The sequence below is a fragment of the Polistes dominula genome, unplaced genomic scaffold, assembly GCF_049000335.1.
Source record: "Polistes dominula isolate Pdom_NZ unplaced genomic scaffold, Pdom_raw_medaka contig_78, whole genome shotgun sequence".
NCBI classification, from domain to species: Eukaryota; Metazoa; Arthropoda; class Insecta; order Hymenoptera; family Vespidae; genus Polistes; species Polistes dominula.
The window spans coordinates 2,955,948-2,975,868 of NW_028301042.1; the positions used below are offsets into that span (position 1 = coordinate 2,955,948).

Here is a 19,921-nt window from a genome sequence, read left to right on the forward strand (position 1 = left end):
ATATAAGGAAAGATGAATAGGCTTGTTGTTGTTTAGGGTATACCACGTTGCAAAAGGTTTTGATAAGTATCTAGAAAGGATATAGAATAATAATTACAATGATTATAGTCTACACATATCATTTATTATTCTTTTTCTTTACACATCAGTGATTCTACGATCGTTGGTCCTTGCGATCGATGATCTCTTAATTCTCCTTCAATCATTTTGTACGTGGGATCGAGTTATATCAATGAAAATGATTAAAATGAGATGATAATCGAATGATGAATAATTACGTTAGTGTCTCAATTTTGTTTTTTACCGCCAAATTTTATCAATGTATTTCTACATGAACAAAAAAATATGACTAAAATGTCATGTAAACGTATAAGGTTATTTACATGTTTTATTACAAAATTATTATTAAAAATAGAATATGATTTAAGGAACTAATATTTAGTTAGGAATTAGGATAAATAATTGTTAATATATTTACAAAAATGAAAGAAAATTAATAATGCAATAAATTGTATTTTCTATAAATTTTAATTTTGAATTCATAATAATGGACGCCATTATAATTAAAAATAAAATATAATTTAAGGAACTAATATTTAGTCAAGAATTAGGATAAATAATTGTTAATATATTTACAGAAATGAAAGAAAATTAATAATGCAATAAATTGTATTTTCTATAAATTTTAATTTTGAATTCATAATAATGGACGCCATTATAATTAAAAATAAAATATAATTTAAAAACTGATATTTAGTTAGGAGTTAAGATAAATAATTTTCAATGTGTTTACAGAAATGAAAGAAAATTAATAATGCAATAAATTGTATTTTCTATAAATTTCAATTTTGAATTCATAATAATGTGGACGCCATTTTGAAATAGAATTATAAATGATTTCAACCTGTATAATATCAACCAATAAGACACCAGTTAATTATTATTTCATATTTTTGTTTACATTAAACATTTTGTTGAGAATCTATGCTTATAAAAGATTAATGTTGTTTATTTATGCTTGTAAAATATGTTGGTAATGTTTGGTGGGGAAAAAAAAATGGAGACACCTTGTATGTATATATATGTTACCATTGTGAAGTGTATAATTCAATTAATTCATGAAATAACTAGGTGTATTTTACAAAAAATGTATATATATATATATATAAAGAATTTTATATTATACACTTTAACTCGTTGTTTTATGAAATTTACAGTAATATATGAATTTCCGAAAAGGGACGAATAATTAAAGCGTGAAATTAAATCATATTATTTTCAAAATCTTCTTGTTTCGTTAGTTTTATACTTCCAAGTATTTTTTATGTTTGTAAAACTCATATAATTAATTTTATTCTGTAAATTAATAAAAAAATATTTTATCTCAAGAACAATGAAGAAGACCTTTGAAATAATAAAATGAAGAAATTAACACATACTTTATGTTCATGAATTTTACAAAAGTATAAATCTGAAATACAATCGTAAATAATTTCATTGAAACAAATTGAAAAATATTTTGATTTATATTTCAAAACAAATTTCAATTGTATACTTTAATTATTACGCATTTCGTGAAAATTCATATATTATATTAATTAAAGTAAACAATTATGTCTTATTTCATATCTTAACTGATATAAATATAATTATTTTATATAATAACTAGTTATTTTATAAATTCACGAATTATACGTTTTAACAGTAACATATATATGAACGAGTGAGAAAATTTATGCATCAGTCTCTTTATACACAAGCTGTGAAAATTTCTAAAAAAAAAAAAAAAAAAAATGAAAATAATATTAATAATAATCATCATCATCATCATTATCATAATAATAATAATAATAATAATACTAATAATAATAATAGTAATAGTAATAATAATAACTAATAACTAGGAACACGAATGAATTTGTTTTCAAAAAACCGATTATAGATATTATACAAAAAAAAAATATTTCTCCAATAAAAAAATTAATTTAATTAATCGTCAGAAATAAAAATATTAACAATCGTTAGAGAGAGTGCTTTAATAATATTTTTGAAAACGATGAAGCACAGTGGAAAACACACACGGTGACTTATTTTTCTTGTTTTATTACAATACGTTAAAAATAAAAGAAAGAAAGAAAAAAAAAACTGAAACTTAAGTAATTATAGTGATGACACGAACTATAAAATGTACAGCGTTTGATAATTAAAAATGTCGATGAAAATAATGAATGTTATAAATGTTGTTATCGTTGTGATTAGAGAACTTTGTTTGTTTTTAGTTTTATTTTGTCTGTTTTTCTTGCATTCTTCTCGTTTATTCATACAAGCTCGTACTTGATTTCAAATCCTTAAACAAATGTAATATTATTATTATTATTATTATTATTATTATTATTATTATTATTATTATTACTATTACTATTATTATTATTAATATTTTTTCTTGGCATATTTATTTGTTTTTTTGTTTTTTTTTTCAAATTCCCATACACACGACGAACATACCAATTAACAAACAATCATTCGTACTTCTTCTTCTTTTTTGTTTTTTGTTTTGTTTCTAACCTATATAAATCTTTCTCTCTCTCTCTCTCTTTCTCATTGTCCGTTCAAAATTGATTTAATTCAAGAATGATTTAAGTTCAATAATGATATTATGAATGTTTTCCTATTTTTATAGAAATCATTTTTAATCGAACATGATTGTTTTTTTTATTTTCTTCTTTTTAGAACAGACCTTTTTTTGGAATTCGCATTAGTATACTTTTTACATCATATAAAAAAGATCTTCGATCACAATTTGTCGTCGTCCGTTTAGTTTAATTTAAATATTTTAAATGCGAAAACAAAATATAAACAAAAACAAAAATGAATAAATAAAACAAAACAAAACAAAAAATAAAATGCAAAATATAGGAAAAAAATTTAATTGTCACTGTCGGTAATATATCGACGGAGAAGCGTTATGCTTAAAATACGAATTTATCATATATTTTGGTTTTTACGATGAATATTGAATGAATATTTCGTTAGTGTAAGAGTTTTTTTTTTTTTATCAATTATATAAAAGTGTTATTATATTATATATATATATAAATGACATTGAGAGTTATTAGAATATTAAATATGATATTAAATAAGGAAGTAGATAGAAGAGGGGAGGGGGCAAATATTTGATCTATTTATGAAACATATATTTTTGTTCGCATAATAGCACAACGCTTCTGAAATTTGATATTATACCGTTTTTTTTTTTTTTTTAATTAAAAATTCGTGCAATTATTTTGCAAAAAAAAAAAAGAAAAAAATTTCAATCATTCGCATAATTTTTTACAAACGAATATAATCTCGACAAGTGGAATGATGAATTGTCAAATTTAATTTGAAAAAAAAAAAATAAAAAAAAAAAAATTGGTTATACTTGAAATGCTATAATTTAATTAATGTAAATCATTTTCAAAATACATTTTTTTTTTTTTTTTTTTAGAGAGAATTGATTGATAGATTAATCAATCGCTAAAAAAAAAAAAAAGATAGTCATTGGAAAATTATCAAGAATGTGAATAATATTATTAGAATAATCTCGAGAACACATTGTGTTTATTCGTAAGAATTATTTTAACGTTTATGTGTGTTTGTGTTTTTCTACGCAATATTAAATAATTTTTTTTCTTTCTTTCTTTCTTTCTTCTTTCGAAAGTAGCCGTAAAATATACATATATATATATAGTAGCCTATATCTTAAAAATAAATTATATAGGGAAAAAAATTGGAAATAAAAGAGAAGTTATTAAATATATATATATATATATACGTTTTACGTACGTTAAATGGCAGTAACAACATTTTGTTTCTTCTCTTGGTTTAATTAATTGTTTTCTTTTTTTTTTAATCTTATTTAAGTCATTCCTAGCCGAAATTCATTTATCCTAGCATTAAATTAATTAATTAATTAATTAATTATCTTCATTAGCAAATAATCGAGACCGTCGGAATAAAAAATTGTTCTAATTACTAAGCCTCCGTATAGATAGCAGCAGCATCGGCGGTATCGAAAATTCAGTTCTCTTCTTTACCGATATGAACATTTTTTTTTTTTTTTAATTCTCATCTCAATTTATTTATTGATCTTAAATTATCTATCTTTTTTTATTTATTTATTTATTTTTTTAAACCTATTTTTTCACAAACGTTCCAATAATGTTATTGTTCATATGTGAACGCACATTTTTGCATTACGTGAATATAGGAGAAGAAAAATAAAATAATAAAAATAAAAATAGAAAAAATAAAATAAAATAAACAAATATGTAATAAAATTAATGAATTAATATTGAGATTAATTATTCGTTGTGACGCGTACTTATTTTCTTTTTTTTTTTTCTTTTCAAAGATCAATCGTTTGTCACTCAGATTTTATTTAAGATTGTTTTTTTTTTTTTTATTTTCTTTTGCAAATAATGTATGAAGCAAATGAATGAAAGAAAAAAAAAACAAAACGAATGAAAAAAACAAAAAGAAAAAAATTAACTTGAAAAATCTGACGCATAAAATATCTATATATATATATATAATATTGTTACATGTAATTGTTATTAAAAAAAAAAAAAATAATAACTTATTAGCGTTTGGCAGTGTCCATCATTTTTTTTTTTTTTATATCCGTCCAACGTTTTTGTTTTTATACATATATATATATATATATATATATATATATATATATATTTCTAAGGATGAGAAACAATATTTAATATTGTTGTATATCATACGTTTGTTTTTTGTTTGCGTCTGTTTAAAGAAAAGTTTACTTAAAAAAAAAAAAAAAGAAAAAAAAAACATAATTTATGTAAATATTACATAAGATCACGTTTAGAGGTTAACTTTTCTTGTTGTTTATAACCTAAAAAAGAATTTCGATATTCTAAATATTATGATAATATTATAACAATTGTATGCGACACGTTGATGATGATGATGATGATGATGATGAGATGATGATGATTATGACGATTGATAACGATGATGATAATAGAACGGCAACAAATCAATATGATTAGATATATTAAAGTGATAAACATAATATATGTGTGTGTGACTTAAATCATTTCCTAAAAAGTACAGAAAAAAAAAAAAAGAAAAAAGATAAGAAGAACAAAAAAATTTTGTCAATTTCGATACGTCAGTGAAAATTTGTCTTTGAAATATCAAAAGATTTATGTTTAATTTCAAATAAAAACAAGAATAAAAAGAGAAATGAGTGTGATAAAAATAAACTGTTAGAAAAAATGAATGAATCGAATTAGAATGAAAAAAAAAAAACAAAAAAAACAAAAAAAAATGATATCACTGACATATTGAAATAAACAATATTATTTTTGTTATATGACAATTACGAGCCTCTCTGTGTAAACGAAAGTGCAAAGTAAATTGCATCCCAATGCTATTATACTTGTAATAAATTCACAATCGCATTAAATTATGAAAACCTATCACTTATCAAATGTAAGCGATTGAAATATAAAAAAAAGTAATCATTCGCTAACGCTTAAATAAGAAAAAGGTTTTCTCGATATCTATAATATACAACTTTTACAGTCGTTTTTTAATTAACCAGTCTAAAAAGAATTCACCGGTTTTTAATGATGACGACAAAGATGATGATGGTATCTGCAAAATCTGATGATACTATTTGTTAATGTGAATAGTTTGGTTACTTTTCATTTCATATCATATCATATCATTTCATTTCATTTCAATCGTATATATTCGATCACAGTATAAATAATCCCCTACTGAAAATTGTTTAAATATTTGTTTTTTTTTGTTTTTTTTTTTTTTTTTTTTACGTAGATTATTTACCACACATTTATGTATCATAATAAAAAATAGGAATGCTTATTATATCTGCGAGAAATATTCTTGTGTTAACGTTAAAAAATTAAATTAAATAATAATTAAAAAAAAAAAAACTAAAAAAAAAAAAAAGGAAGAATTTTCGAGATAACAAATACAGAAAATTTGTTAAAAAAAAAAAAAAAAATAAAAAAAATAAAAAGGTTTTCTACATAAAAATTTGTGTGAACGACCGATGGATATAGATAATAATCGTGTAAAAATTGTACGTAGTTATAAAGTGTGATCCTTATTTTTTTTTTTGGAAATTATAATATAATCTCATGTTAATTAAATTGTTGTCGATATTAGCTTTCATTCTGATACTTTTTTCTTTCTTTTTTTATACCGATAAGCATGTTCAGATCACAGACACCGTTTTCGACACGGATTTTACTACGGAACATACCAAAAAATTATGAAACACACATCCTTCCTGCACCACGAGGAGTCTTTTTATATATATATATATATATATTCATATATATATGATTATTTTGTTTATCGTGTGAAAAGTCAACGAAGATAATAAATTAGTCAATTGTCTATTATACTTTCGCAGAGTAGGTTGTTCGAACATCTAAGAGATTAAATTGTATAATTATTCATTTTTTACTTTTATACGTGGTATGTATGAAATAAGCATGTGCTTTCTTATTTTTCTTTTTTTTTCTTTTTGCTTTTTTTTTTCTCTTTTTAATCTTGCATAATAGGGAGCAATAAAGTTTTAATTCCGCATCTTCAGCATCTTTAGTCATTAGAAAATTTGATTATTTCATTAGAAATGGATGATAACTATGCTTATGGTTAAGTTTATGATGATAGGATCAAAGATTCGATGTAATAAAAATAAATTTGTTTAACCATAACACTGTGAGCTTATTGTAAAATACCAATATAATTTGTTAAGCTTCTTTTTCTTTTTTTTGTCTAATGCATGTTAATTAATGCATTTTGTATGGAGATTCAATGACTTAAAAGATGGTCAAGTTGCAGACATTGAAAATTGTTGTCGTATGTCTCTTATGAATGTATTAAAAAATAATCTTTTGCAGTATGTCTGCTTCATCCTTAATATGTACTACAAATGCTACTAACATGTACTATTATGATAGTTCAAATGACAGGAACAACCATCTGCATTGATTTACGATTATCTTTGTTGTAACTATAATTTGCCTTATAATTCGAAATAGAGACAAATCATTCAATTTGTTCTCTAACAGAGAAAGAGCCTACGTGTGTGACTTCATTCGCTTTTCACAGGACCCACGTTTATTGAATTTTTTTTTTCTTTTTTTTTTAAATGTTAAACTACTATACTACATTATTTACAGATATAACTGATATTATGAATATTTGATTATTCTTATAAGTTATTGGTATATTTTCAAAATGTACTTTTTACCTCGAGTTTTTTTTTTTATTCAACATTAATGTCCTTAAAACATCCGTTTGAATAATAAAATTTTGGACGGTATAATTTTAGTAAGGAATCAAAATGAATACGTTAATTAAAGTAAGATCAAGAAATATTGACCTGACTTTGAAATTTATCGACAAAAATTTGATTCATTGACCAGCAATGATTTTAATTATCAACTTATTTAGTTTTTTTTTAAAGCAGTACACTTGTGAGATTTCTGAACGATCAATTTCATTAATCTACACCGATGACGCACAATTTTCTTCTAATTGTACATGATTATGTACAAATAGTGAGAGGGGGGAGGATGATAGATTGATATTTAAATCCAAGCATTTAAGTATGCAACCCACAGACTACAGATTGTGCTTCAACGATCTATACTGTATATTTAAAAAATCTAAATCTAATATATATACCAATAAGAACAATCAAATATCATAAACCAATTAATACACATACTCGTTATAGATAAATGTATTTAACGAATGGCAGTGAGTGACACAAATCGATTCGTTACGATATTTTCGTCCTAAGTATCCAGATTGTCAGATAACGGTTGTTCTCTATTCAATATTATTTGGCCGAGTATATTATTACCTGACCACGATGATACTCTTCCTTAGTAAATAACTTTTTTACCGTTAAATGTTAAGACTTTCCCATTCAATTAGATACTGCGTTTGACCATTAGGTCCTACCCTTTTTGCCTTGATCACAAACTTCTCACCTGCCGCTATCCTGTTGGCAGCTCCAAAGTAAACATTCACCGATGATTTAAGATCCTCCAATGATATGTCAGGAGAACTTTGCTTCATTGGCGAACATTTAGGAGATGAGGATGTGTTACACTTCTTTTGCGGCTGTGGATCTGGTGGTGGTAATTTTTCACTGCTCTGTCGTTGTCGTAATCTTCTTCCATTTAAGGCGTAATCAACACAATTTCCAATTTGACTACTGGCACTGCTCGAAGCACCACCACCATTGAACGAACTCCTTAAATTTCTCACAAATTCATTTTTAACTTCGCTATATCGTCCTGGCAAAATTGTAGCTGTTTTACTAGCTGTCTGTTGATATTGTTGTTGAAGTTGTTGCTGTTGTTGAGATGGTCTACCGCGTCGATGTGTTCTTTTTCGTTTCACTTGTCCATTTCTGTCTATGATAATGTCTTTCTCTGATAATTGACGTTTGGTTGGACGTACTACTGGTGGTTGTGCTATCACGGGTGTCAATGGAAGTGGCAACGTAATGGGTGGTTGATTTTGAGCTAATGGTGTACTCGTGCTTGCTTGATTAGAACTACAAGATGTACCCAACAGATCGCTCAAATTTAGAAACGGATGATTTTTCCCTTCAAAATCTTTCGGAGGTGGAATGAAGGAGTCTAATGTTCCTCTTGAACTCGTTTCATCGCCACTCGTATCTGCTGGGGTCGATGGTGGCAGAGAATGCATTAATTCCATTGAACTGGGCACGGACAATTCAGACATAACCGCAGTAGTAGCTGGTGGTGTTGGTGGACCAGATACAGAAGTTGGAGGTGTTGGTGGTAAATCCGATTGTTCTGAATTTCGAGGTTTACTCTAAATAGAGAGAAAGATAAGTAAGAGAATAACATAAATATTACTAGAAGATTGTATTTGTTATGTAATTATATTGGTGTAATATATTCAATATACTTGTTAACATTAAACAATATATTATACAACATACTGATATAATTATTTATTAATATGAAAATAATGATCATGTAATTTACCTTGGCAATGGCATTTTTTAATAGCTTCCTAGCTTTCCTATATCTGGCTTCTCTTACGCCTTGTGATTTTCCTAATGAACCATCTGCACCTTTTTCCCTTTTTTTATGCTTACGGAACATCCTTTCTCGAGAACTACCCAGTACCATTAATCTTCTTCTTCTCTGTAAACTTAACTTTGGAAATGGGAAAGTCTTTTTTACAAAGCCACCTCCGCTATATCTGTAAAATTTTTATATTTTTATATAATATATATATATACGCTTTTATATATATTGTTTTTATTATTCTCTTTCTCTTTCTTTTAGATTACTCTCTCACTTTTATATTACTCTCACTTTTCTACGAAAAATTTGTCAAACATAACCTATAATTTTAAACAGATAGCATCCTTTTACCGCCAACAACACATGAAGTATACAGTTGTGTCTATTACTTCCCTAGATGAGTCATCCATCCATGTTACTACTAATTGTATCCACATTGTTTGATTTTAGTAATATTATAAAAACTAGTGATTTAACACATGGCTAGGCCATTAACTATATACTCTTATATATAGATTTATATATATAATAATAATAATAATAATAATAATAATAATAATAATAATAATAATAATAATAATAATAATAATAATAATAATAATAATAATAATAATAATAATAATAATAAATATCTATTATCGTAAATACCTTTCTCTCAAAGATTGTGTGGATTGAGAAAGAGGATTTGGACTTGGACACGAACTCTGCTCTGCTTCGGAATTTTGATAAATGGTTCCTCTCATGACGACGTCCGACGGATTGACAGGTATTTCCAAATTTTCAGGTGAAACTTCTTTTAGTACATTCAATTGTTTTGTACTTTCAGATATAGATCTATAAAAATATGATATAATCGTATTATCATTTAACAAAGTATTTTATATATATATATATATATGAATAAATTGAAAATGATACAAACCCTGTAGTTGGAGATAAATATTGTAGTCTTTTATTAGCACCCCAGCATCTACGTAATACAGAATCATCTATAACTCCAGATGCTGGAAGATTGACAATAGGACATGGCGGTGGTAATCTAACTCTAAGACCCCATATTGTAGTACGTTTCTTAATTTCTCTTCCACACTTGAATCTATTTCTATTACTGGTTAATATGGCTAGTATTGAATCTCTGCGCACTTGAACACTAACATCTCGAATCTAACAAATATTTCTATGTTAGATTATTAATATTAATGATTACTAAAAAAAAAAAAAGTATAGTAATTAATAGAAAGAGTTTCTTACGCGTGGTGGAAGTTGCAAAGAATTCCAATTGTCATTGGCATAAGGTATAATAACGGTATCTAAATCATAATACTTTTTTGCATTGTAAACAGTCAGATTGTACAACATCAGGTGCACCAAATCGGCCCATTTTAATTCCAAACGTCGTACAAATTCTTTACCGTAATTGCACATTGAACAAACAAAAACATAGAATCTGAAATATGAATAAGCATGTAATGATGTCAGAAAATAGAGATACCTTTGAATTTCATTCAAATATCTTACCTATCTCCACTGTAGAGAGGATACCTTAAGCAACTAACGCATTTTTCATGAAACCATTGTTTACAACGTGCGCACTGTAACATTTGCGTGTACCATTCTCCATTTAGACCACAATAACAATAAATTTGTTCTGCGTTAACACGATGATGTACATCCCAACTCAACATATCAGGCTAGAAAATATTATCAGTTAATAACAATTGATAAAAGATCTATCTACACATTAGATCTTATAACATGTATGGTATACTAACATCGTATGGTAATTTGGTCATATCATCCGGTGGTGGTTGAGGTTGATCTCTTCCACTACAAACTTTTCTAATATTTACTTTAACCATACATTTCTTAATCTCTCCAGACTCACGATTCCTCGTTTGATTATCCATACATCTTTTACACATCCAATTGATATCGCTTCTTGTTTCTTCTTTGGATACATGAGGCTAAAGATACAAGACAACGTTAGAAATAACAATGAAAACAACAAAATATGATAATTTACAATATGTACCTGATGGCAAAGTTGATGATAACCACGACCACATTTATCGCACACAATAATATCATTGTCTGTTTTAGGTTCAGATTTCTTACAAAGAACACACATAACATCCGACTCTGGCAAAGATAATTTCGTCAATTCTTTAACAGATGACCATGAAGATGTATTGTCCATAAATTTAACAAGACATCTTTCCCTAGCCAAATCCACCTATATATATATATAACGCATAGAAAATATTACAATATAGTTCGATAAGGAAATCATTTAAATAGAATAATTAACTTTCTTACCTCAACAACAGTACCCAAGTAAAATTTCCCATCCTTATGTTGAAGCAATACATCGTCTCCATGTGAGAAACCTAAACGCTGTTCCCTTGTTGTACTATCTGGCGCTGCCAGACTTTCCTCGAGTTCTGACATTTTCTTTCTTTTATTTCTAAAAACAATGAACAATATACCATAATCACATCAAACCAAATACTTCCAAAAGAAAAATAGAAACGAAAAGAAAATACAATTTGAGAACAAACAAAAAAAAAATGAAAAAAAGGAGGGAAAATGACACATATGAAAAAATTAATAAAGAAAAAAGAACAGATAGACGGACAGACAGACAGATGAGAGAAAAAACTGAATGGGGGGAGGGGGAAATTAGGATACATTTTGTGGAATAAGTCTAAAAGAATTTTCACACACCATTCTGCAGGAGGTAGGTTCTTCGTACCTCGGGGGGAAGCGGAGACGAGGCGAGGGGAAGGGGGAGCTTTCCTCTGGTTGAAAATTATTTGCAACGTTCCTGCCTCATTTTCTAACTTGCATCGGATAATTGAAAAGGTGGCTTCTCGGTCATAGAAAAAAAACAACTCGTTTATAATTGGCGACCGAAACGCGAAACTAAACGAAACGAAACGAAACGAGACGAGACGAGACGAGACGAAACGAGACGGATACGGATAACGAATGCGATTACGATTACGAATACGATCACGATAGAACAAGAGGTGCAGCAGCAGCAGCAGCAGCAGCAGCAGTAGCAGCAGCAGTAGGAGTAGGAGGACGAGGAGGAGGAGAAGTTGGAGCAACGGCAAAGACGGTCAATCCGCCCCCGTCGAAAGAAATCACCACGACGACGAGCACGACCACGACGACGCTTACTCGCGCCTTACTCTCCCTTTCTTCCTTTCTGCTAGATTATGGTTTTTTTTTTGTTTCTTTTTTACTATTTTTTTTTTCTTTTTCTCTCTTCCCTCTATCTATCCGTTCTATCGTTTTTCAATCTCCTCTTCTTCTCGTACTTTTGATGGTTCCCCTTTTAGGTACCTCTTTCGTTTCTACTACCCTTACTCACTTATCCTTCTCTCCCCTTTTCCTTTTTTTTCTTTTACATACGTCCATGTAGATGTAATTTTTGTTTTTGTTTTAAATAATTTTTTTTCTACTACTATTTATTTCTTTCCCCCTCCCAATTATCTTGCAATTTTAAATATAGTAAATTTTGTTCTCTTTTCTTCTTCTTCTTTTCCCTTTTTGTTTTCAATTCTTGTCTAATCCCACAAGCTCTTCCTTCTCAATCCTTTTTTCCTCTCTCGTATCCGTTTAATTACTTTATTTATTTATTCTTTCCTTTCGTTCGTTAATTCTTTCTTTTTTTTTTTCTATTTGTTTCTTTTTTTTTTCTTTTCTTTTCTCTTTTTTTTCTTTTCTATCTTCTTTCGTGGCAAATGAACGACGAGGACACGCACGGGCGGCACGCACGAGCGGCACGCACAGGCGGCACGCACAGGCGGCCCGTAATCACTTCGACACGAATTACAGTCGCGACAATACGCGACTTACGATGATGTCGTATCAGCACCATGTATTTTTCACGATCGGGTACATCACAACCGAGAATAAAACTCGGTACAACATTTCATTGTTTTACTTAAAAATTCGAACTAACTACGTTCGCCATCTTGAAAGAAACACTTGCTTGAAATACTACGATAGTCAAACGTTCACTACCGGCGTTGACATGGACGTCTCAGGACCGTATCTTTCAAAATAAATACCTTCTACTTTTTATAATATTTTTTTCTATTTTTTTAATGTATACTTTTTTAATCGTTTAATTATTATCTTATATTTTTTGAAATATTTTGTACAAATTTTCAGATTTAATATTTATATATATATAATTAATCTTTTTATATTTATATATATATATATGTATATACTTTTTATTGTTAATTGTTTTTTTCAGAAAGAATTAACTCCGATATGTTCACGACACATCACTGATACTCGTTCGTAACCGTATCACAATGCAGATATAACATAAACAATTAAGAATGTTGTTAATTATCATTTGAAATTAGTATGATTATTATTTTATATCAATTATATTTATTGTTAATATGAACATTCTTATATATTTTGTATAAATTTGTACGCATAGTTGTTTTATAGATCAGTTTAGTAGGTTCTCTCTACATCAAGGTACAGTCACTTTCATAACTTTTTCAACGAATTTTTTTCTCATGTTATTTTCATTAACCATAACTTCCGAAGAATAATATTTAATTCTTTAAACGATTATTATCAATTTATCATAATAATAAAAATAAAATAGTATTTGAAATATCATACATCATAATATCGAATAAGTTTTTTATTGAGATTAACAGAAACTATTAGTAATATGTAAAGGGTAGTACAATGATGATGATAGGCCATATTAAAAATAAATAGAAGATATAATTTATTTTTCATAAAATTTGCATTAAATAGATACAAATACGTGAATATTTATATTATATACGTATATACAAAGATTGTTAAAGAATGTAGACGATATATAAATACATCGAAGAATTTGATGGGGGGAAACCAGAATCAACAAAAGTACGTGAGAAATTATATAGTATGTGCGTTGGCATTAATTCTAATGCGATAACGAGATGTGTATTCAATCTTGATTTGTTTAAAACATTTTTTTTTTCACAGCTGTATATCTCTCCATATAATCGTCGTACCCTTCAACATCAGCGAATTGTTTCATTTCGAAAAGATTTCCCGTTAACGCTAGCATCGATATATTAGACTCTTTTAATATTCTCGTAGGTATGGCGTTCAATTGTAAACAATTTTCTTCCAATCGTAGCGTCTTCAGACGTGAACATTCAGCTATTCTGTCTGATATAATCGAAATTTGATTTTGATTGAGATTTAACTCGGTTACAGAAAGTAAGGAAGCACCATCCGGTATAATCGTTAATTTGTTTTTCGATAAATCCAACACGTCGAGATGCTTTAAATCGCAAAACATTAATGGAAATTCGGTGATTCGATTATCGGAAAGATTAACTTGTTTTAAATGGGACAATTTCGAAAAGGAACGCGGGACCCTTTCGATGTAATTCGAGCTTGCATTGAAACATTCTAATTTGGACAAAACACCGATGATTTCTGGTAAACTTGTTAATCTGTTACGACTCAAATTGATCTGTTTCAATAAGGTAAACTCGCCTATTTCGTCGGGTAATCTAGTAAATTTATTTTCGGAGATATCCAAGTTACGTAGAAAATTGGCCAATGTACGTAGATTCGATGGAAATTCGTCCAGTTTCTTTTGAGACAATCTCAGTGCTCCCGTCTTCTTGGCGGTCTCGTAATGTTGTTGCAATCCAATATTGCCCATCTTCGAAATAAACCAATCGTTATTCTTAACGCGTTCGAATGACGCGCCCTTTTTAATCGCCTATGTATATATATATATATCTTTTTCTATATGTGGTGAGAGAAGATTCGAAATAGGGGTTTGTTTAAAGGAAAACTTTCTATTCGGAGTGTATAACAGCCTACAGTATAGAACGGTTTAAAACTTGTTGAGAAGAATGTACGACGATCGCGCCACCGCCCTATCATCGCAAGCTTTTCGCGAGCGGCGTCTTTGAGGGTCGATTCGTCGAACGACTAACTCATATCAATACGACGGATAATTAAGTCCTTATCGAGATAAATATAATACGATTGTAAAGAAACTAAATTGATCAGAAACGATTCGTACCTCTGAATTTTGGCAAGTTCACGCTTTCTACGGTAAGAAAGTTAGAAGAATATAAAGTGGTACGTTCGCTGGTCAGTAAGCCGCGATGAACACTGGGTCAGCCATCTTGTCGGCGTAATTTATCCTTATTTAACACCAGATGACGCGCATTACCTCGAAGCCCCTTGAAAAATGGCCGACGTACGAAGATGTAGCGGTGCAGGTCGGATTTATATCAGACTGAAAACAGTGCAGCAGCCACTGCTTCGTAACTCACGACGCGGCTGTTTGCAAAAATGTTGAAACTCTGTGATATCGTTTAAAGCCGAAGGAACTATCGATTATTATGGCTTCCACACCGAAATCTGACAAACATGGAGGTAAGCACTTCTTCTATCAACCTTTTATACCTTCTCTTACGTACGAAACTCGCGTATGTATCTTTTGACAGACGAAGACGGCGCGACCCTCTACTTCCCCTCGACTCCCCTCCCATCCCCTTTAACTTAGCATCGAAGACTTTAAGTCATAAGATAACCGTTTTTCTTCGTCGCAATCCGAAATTCTTTTTAAATTCGAACGGTGACGCCCTTATAAGCCAACGCGCCGCTTTACCATTTATGCATACCGGCTTTTTTCATTTACTTTTTTTTCAAACAATGTACTTTAAAGCCGCCTTAATGATTGGCATTTAAGAACGCCCATCTTTCCGGTCAAACGTCAAAAACATATGTTCTTTGCTTACAAGCTTATTTATTATTCAACGTATTCTTTGAAATATATTTTAATTGCATTCGTAATCTTGGCTGATACTAGAGTTTAATAATTTTCAAGGTGGATCCTTCTTAATTAGTATTTTATTTGATTATTTCTTTTTTTTATCAATGGCGGATAGACAAGTTTATCGGTTTAATTTACGCGTAAAAGAACTTTAACAGATGTAGCTTATCAAAACTGATATGGTCTTTGATCTATTAGGGATAGGATGTATATATGTGTGAGAAAGAGAGAGAGAGAGAGAGAGAGAGAGAGAGAGAGAGAGAAAGAGAGAGATGTTCGATCAAATGTTGGATAACCTACTAACTTTGATTACACCTTATTCGCGTCCCTTCTTGATTACCTTTAATTTAGATCGATTCATACGAATAAATTGACCTGTGTCATATTTTATTAAATTTTTGTTTTTTATTTTTTTATTTAAAGGTTAGGTCACACAATTCTTTCATAAACTTTGCAAGTATAAATTTACGGGAGGGCTTATCTTTTGATGTATAAACAAATCGTTTAGAAGATTCATTAATTTTCTCATTCACCTTGATCATTCTTCTTCTTTTTCTCTCTGTCTCTTCTTATTTAATCAAAAGAAAGAAACAAGTGGTAGGTTAACCTCTTTCCCCAGCCCTCCTTGAGCTTACTCTGTTGCTGCTGCCGCTGTTGCTTCTGCCCCTCGCAACACCCCCACTTTATCACACATACACACACACTCTCTCTCTCTTTCTCTCTCTTTCTCTCTCACTCACTCTTTCTTGTTAGTTGACCCGCTAAAATAGACAAAGCTTTATTCCCGGCCAAAGTCACAGAGAGATATTAACAGTCTTCAATCTCCACACGTAGTTGGTAGTTCGTCGTCGGTTCGACAAGTTTAATATCGATTTGTTAATCGACCTGGTTCTCTCTTCAATCGATTAGTGTCCAATCTTTTCCCCTTAATTCAATTTTCATTTATTTTTATCTCTTTCTATCTCCTTTTTTCTTTGATCATTCTTTTAAATCGTTTAATCCTCTAATAGTGCAAACTTTTAAAAACATACTTTGAAAAGTATTAAAATGATATAAAGTATATGCAAAATATTATAATCATTAACGAACAAGTGATACAATATCTTGTACAAATCTTGATATAATACTTGATACAAAATACGAACAATATAACAAAACAAAAAAATATTTGATAGTTATGTTTTAAAAAAATTTTTTTTTATAGAAATGTTGGTAATATTGATGATGATCATTTTGAATATGTACGTAATATCTTATTTTCGATTAATCGAAAATAGTAGTTAATTTTGAAAGATGGCGACGTCATGATTACGTCATATATTTTTATTTGACACTCGCGTCGACATCCCTCGTCTCGGTTATTATTAATTATAATAAAAAAAAGGAAAACATTTCATTGGCGCCAGAGAGATATGCCACAATATGACGAATCCTTTCTCGATTCGCCTATCTTCAGACGACGCATACGAACATATTCCGTACAAAAGAAAACCTCGAAATCAAGATCGTTCAAGAATAATACGTCTGTACCTTTATTATTGGCCGTGACCGATCTCAATAACGACTTCTCTCGCTCGTTTTCAGTCTGCAGTACGAAAGGTAATTCTAAATTTAACTTATTCGAATGTATAACTGAATTTTTTTTTCTTTTTTTTTTTTTATACAATTAACTCATAACTCGTGACATTTTAATGAGAAAAAGAACGTACGTTGATCTTAAATCAATCGACATTATGGCTCCTTATTAACTACGTGAATCAAAAACTTACTAAAAGCGCTAACATAAAAAAAAATACACACGGTTAGATAAACGAAAACAAAAATTTGATCTTAATATTAATTATGTTGATCTTAAATCAATTGACATTATGGTTTTTTATTAACTACGTTAACATAAAAAAAACACACACACAAACGGTTAGATAAACGAATACAATAATATAATAATCAATGATTATAATAATACTACGATTAAAATGATAATTAAATTAACAACTTTAAATTAATTATATAATGTTATGAAAAAAAGAAAAAACAAATTACACGCGTTATTAAATAGATATTTTTAGATTTATTATTATTTACGAATGCGCGAATCACAAAAGTATATGAATAATAATATCGATGATCAAAAATATATCGATAAATACGAACACTAATTAAAATAACAACGATGAATAATAAGCACCGAAATAACACAATGATTATAATATTATTATCATAAATTGTAGAAAAATGTATATGGGTTTTAGAAAAATATCATTTCTCTTATCTTGGAATAACAAACGGCAACTTGTATTTAGCCTTATAGCCGAACTATCGTCACGCTTTTAAAAGCATCGGATGACAGACACAAAATAGGCGTGGTGTATGTGTCGGAGATGTACTACTACCTATATGTGCGAAGAAGAAATAAAGAAATAAATAAAGAAATAAAGAAATAAAGAAAGAAGAAAACATATAAAGAAGCTGAGTAGCATGAGAGAAAGTGAAAGAGAGAGAGAGAAAAAAGAAAGAATGAACGATCGAGAGTGATGAGTGAGAGCGAGTGCGAGTGAGAAAGAAGAGTTGGTGGTAGATATTAGTGTTGGTTATTGGGCGGGAAGGGTGAGGGTGGGGGAAGGAGTATACCGAACGAAGGGTGACGAGTCCGGAGTCAAGCTAGTTAAGCAGTCGATGCGCACACGCCTTACGGGCCGGACGTTTCTTGTCTTCTATTTCCCTCCTCGGTCACGTGATTTTGATATTTTTTGTTGTATTTTATTTTCTTTTTCTATCATCGTATCACTGTTTATCGTATCACTTACTTTCGTATGCAGGAAAATCCTGTGGGTTTTCTCAACCAAGAGTGAGTGTTATTTAGTTTTATATTACTAGTTGTAAAGTATTTTATTTTTTGGGTTGTTTCTTTCCTTATAAAAATAATTGTGTGGTAAGATTTTTTAAAATAATTTGTATCGATTGCACGATTATTTGAATTTTTTTAAAAATAATTATTCGAATAGTATTTAATATCGAATATATATTTGTTTTACTTTAAGAATAATTTTATCATTTATAATCGTGTTTTTATTTTTAGTTTCTTATTGGTATTTATAATAATGAAATTAATAGTTTTTCAAGGATCGATATTATTTATTCGCATTCCGTTTGGTACGTGACGTGATTACCACATCATCTTTGAGGATGACTCAGATTCTTAAAGTTATACTTTAAGCATACCACTCATTTTTATTCTTCCGTTTTTTTAATTTATCTTTTATGAAAAATGATATTCCATCCACGAGATATTTCATTCTATTCTTTTTTTTCTTTTTTTCCTTACTGTAAATGAATTTTTAAATTAGCGTTGGATGAGTAAAGAAGAAAATGGATTTGTAAAAAGAAAAATATCGTGGATTTTTTCCAATAATATTCAATAATTAATGTTTATTATATTAAATATCGTTTAAAGATCGATTACGCATGTTAATGAATATATAATTTTATTCAAACGTTATTCTCCTCTTCGTTCTGGTATTTTATAGTATTTCATCGTATTTTCGACTCTCCTTCCAGCCATCCGACACTAAATTTAGTTCCTTGTTCGAAGACGCGCACCATCTTGGAATAATCCTCTTTCGGTATTTAAGCTATTTCGAAAACGTTTTCGTAGATATTAAACTTTCTTCAGTTATTTCTTCATTTCTTTGTTTCATTATATATCCAATAAAAAGTTAATCAAATTGTACGTTTTAATCTTTTGTATATATCTAATCAAATTACATTTCTAATTATAAGATTTAGAAAAGGTCATTTTTGAAACCTTAACAAACAACATACTATTTTTAAACTTATCAATTTATTTAAAGATTTATTTCTATTAAAATTAATTCTTTGTGTAATTTTTCATGATAACATATTTGTAATACTATTAATACAATGTAATATTACATAAATACTGTACTAATGCACAGAATAA

The 19,921-nt window shown here is 28.8% G+C and overlaps 3 protein-coding genes across 11 annotated transcripts in view; 1 reads left to right on the top strand and 2 right to left on the bottom strand.

The window, feature by feature from the left end:
• Window positions 1–102: 102 nt before the first annotated feature.
• Pcl (polycomb protein Pcl) lies at window positions 103–12,013 on the bottom strand. Of its 3 annotated transcripts, XM_015331325.2 has the most exons (11): window positions 11,850–11,987; window positions 11,442–11,589; window positions 11,158–11,358; window positions 10,898–11,089; window positions 10,644–10,816; window positions 10,377–10,572; window positions 10,048–10,289; window positions 9,774–9,959; window positions 9,081–9,300; window positions 8,049–8,904; window positions 103–2,347 (listed from the first exon to the last, which is right to left on the bottom strand). In XM_015331325.2, exons 2-11 carry the CDS (start codon window positions 11,571–11,573, stop codon window positions 2,319–2,321), a joined length of 2,427 nt encoding a protein of 808 aa, XP_015186811.1. In that variant the 5' UTR covers window positions 11,574–11,589; window positions 11,850–11,987; the 3' UTR covers window positions 103–2,318. The 3 variants fall into 3 exon arrangements, with proteins under 3 accessions (XP_015186811.1, XP_015186810.1, XP_015186809.1); XM_015331324.2 differs by having other exon boundaries at window positions 103–8,904; window positions 11,878–12,013; XM_015331323.2 differs by having other exon boundaries at window positions 103–8,904.
• LOC107071885 (leucine-rich repeat-containing protein 57) lies at window positions 11,850–16,737 on the bottom strand. Of its 5 annotated transcripts, none has more exons than XM_089175016.1 (2): window positions 16,596–16,737; window positions 11,850–14,832 (listed from the first exon to the last, which is right to left on the bottom strand). In XM_089175016.1, exon 2 carries the CDS (start codon window positions 14,830–14,832, stop codon window positions 14,116–14,118), a length of 717 nt encoding a protein of 238 aa, XP_089031142.1. In that variant the 5' UTR covers window positions 16,596–16,737; the 3' UTR covers window positions 11,850–14,115. The 5 variants fall into 5 exon arrangements, with proteins under 5 accessions (XP_089031142.1, XP_015186787.1, XP_089031141.1 ...); XM_015331301.2 differs by having other exon boundaries at window positions 16,568–16,708; XM_089175015.1 differs by lacking the exon at window positions 16,596–16,737 and adding an exon at window positions 16,494–16,518.
• Window positions 15,419–19,921, top strand: part of C3G (C3G guanyl-nucleotide exchange factor) — an 18,386-nt gene continuing 13,883 nt past the window's right edge. For 2 of the 3 annotated variants that reach the window (XM_089175017.1, XM_089175018.1), the window contains exon 1: window positions 16,881–17,559. In XM_089175017.1, coding sequence (XP_089031143.1) covers window positions 17,373–17,559 — 187 coding nt within the window. In that variant the 5' untranslated portion in view covers window positions 16,881–17,372. Of the gene's footprint in view, window positions 15,561–16,880; window positions 17,560–19,921 lie in introns of those variants that run through there. The other variant, XM_089175019.1, reaches the window with a different exon arrangement.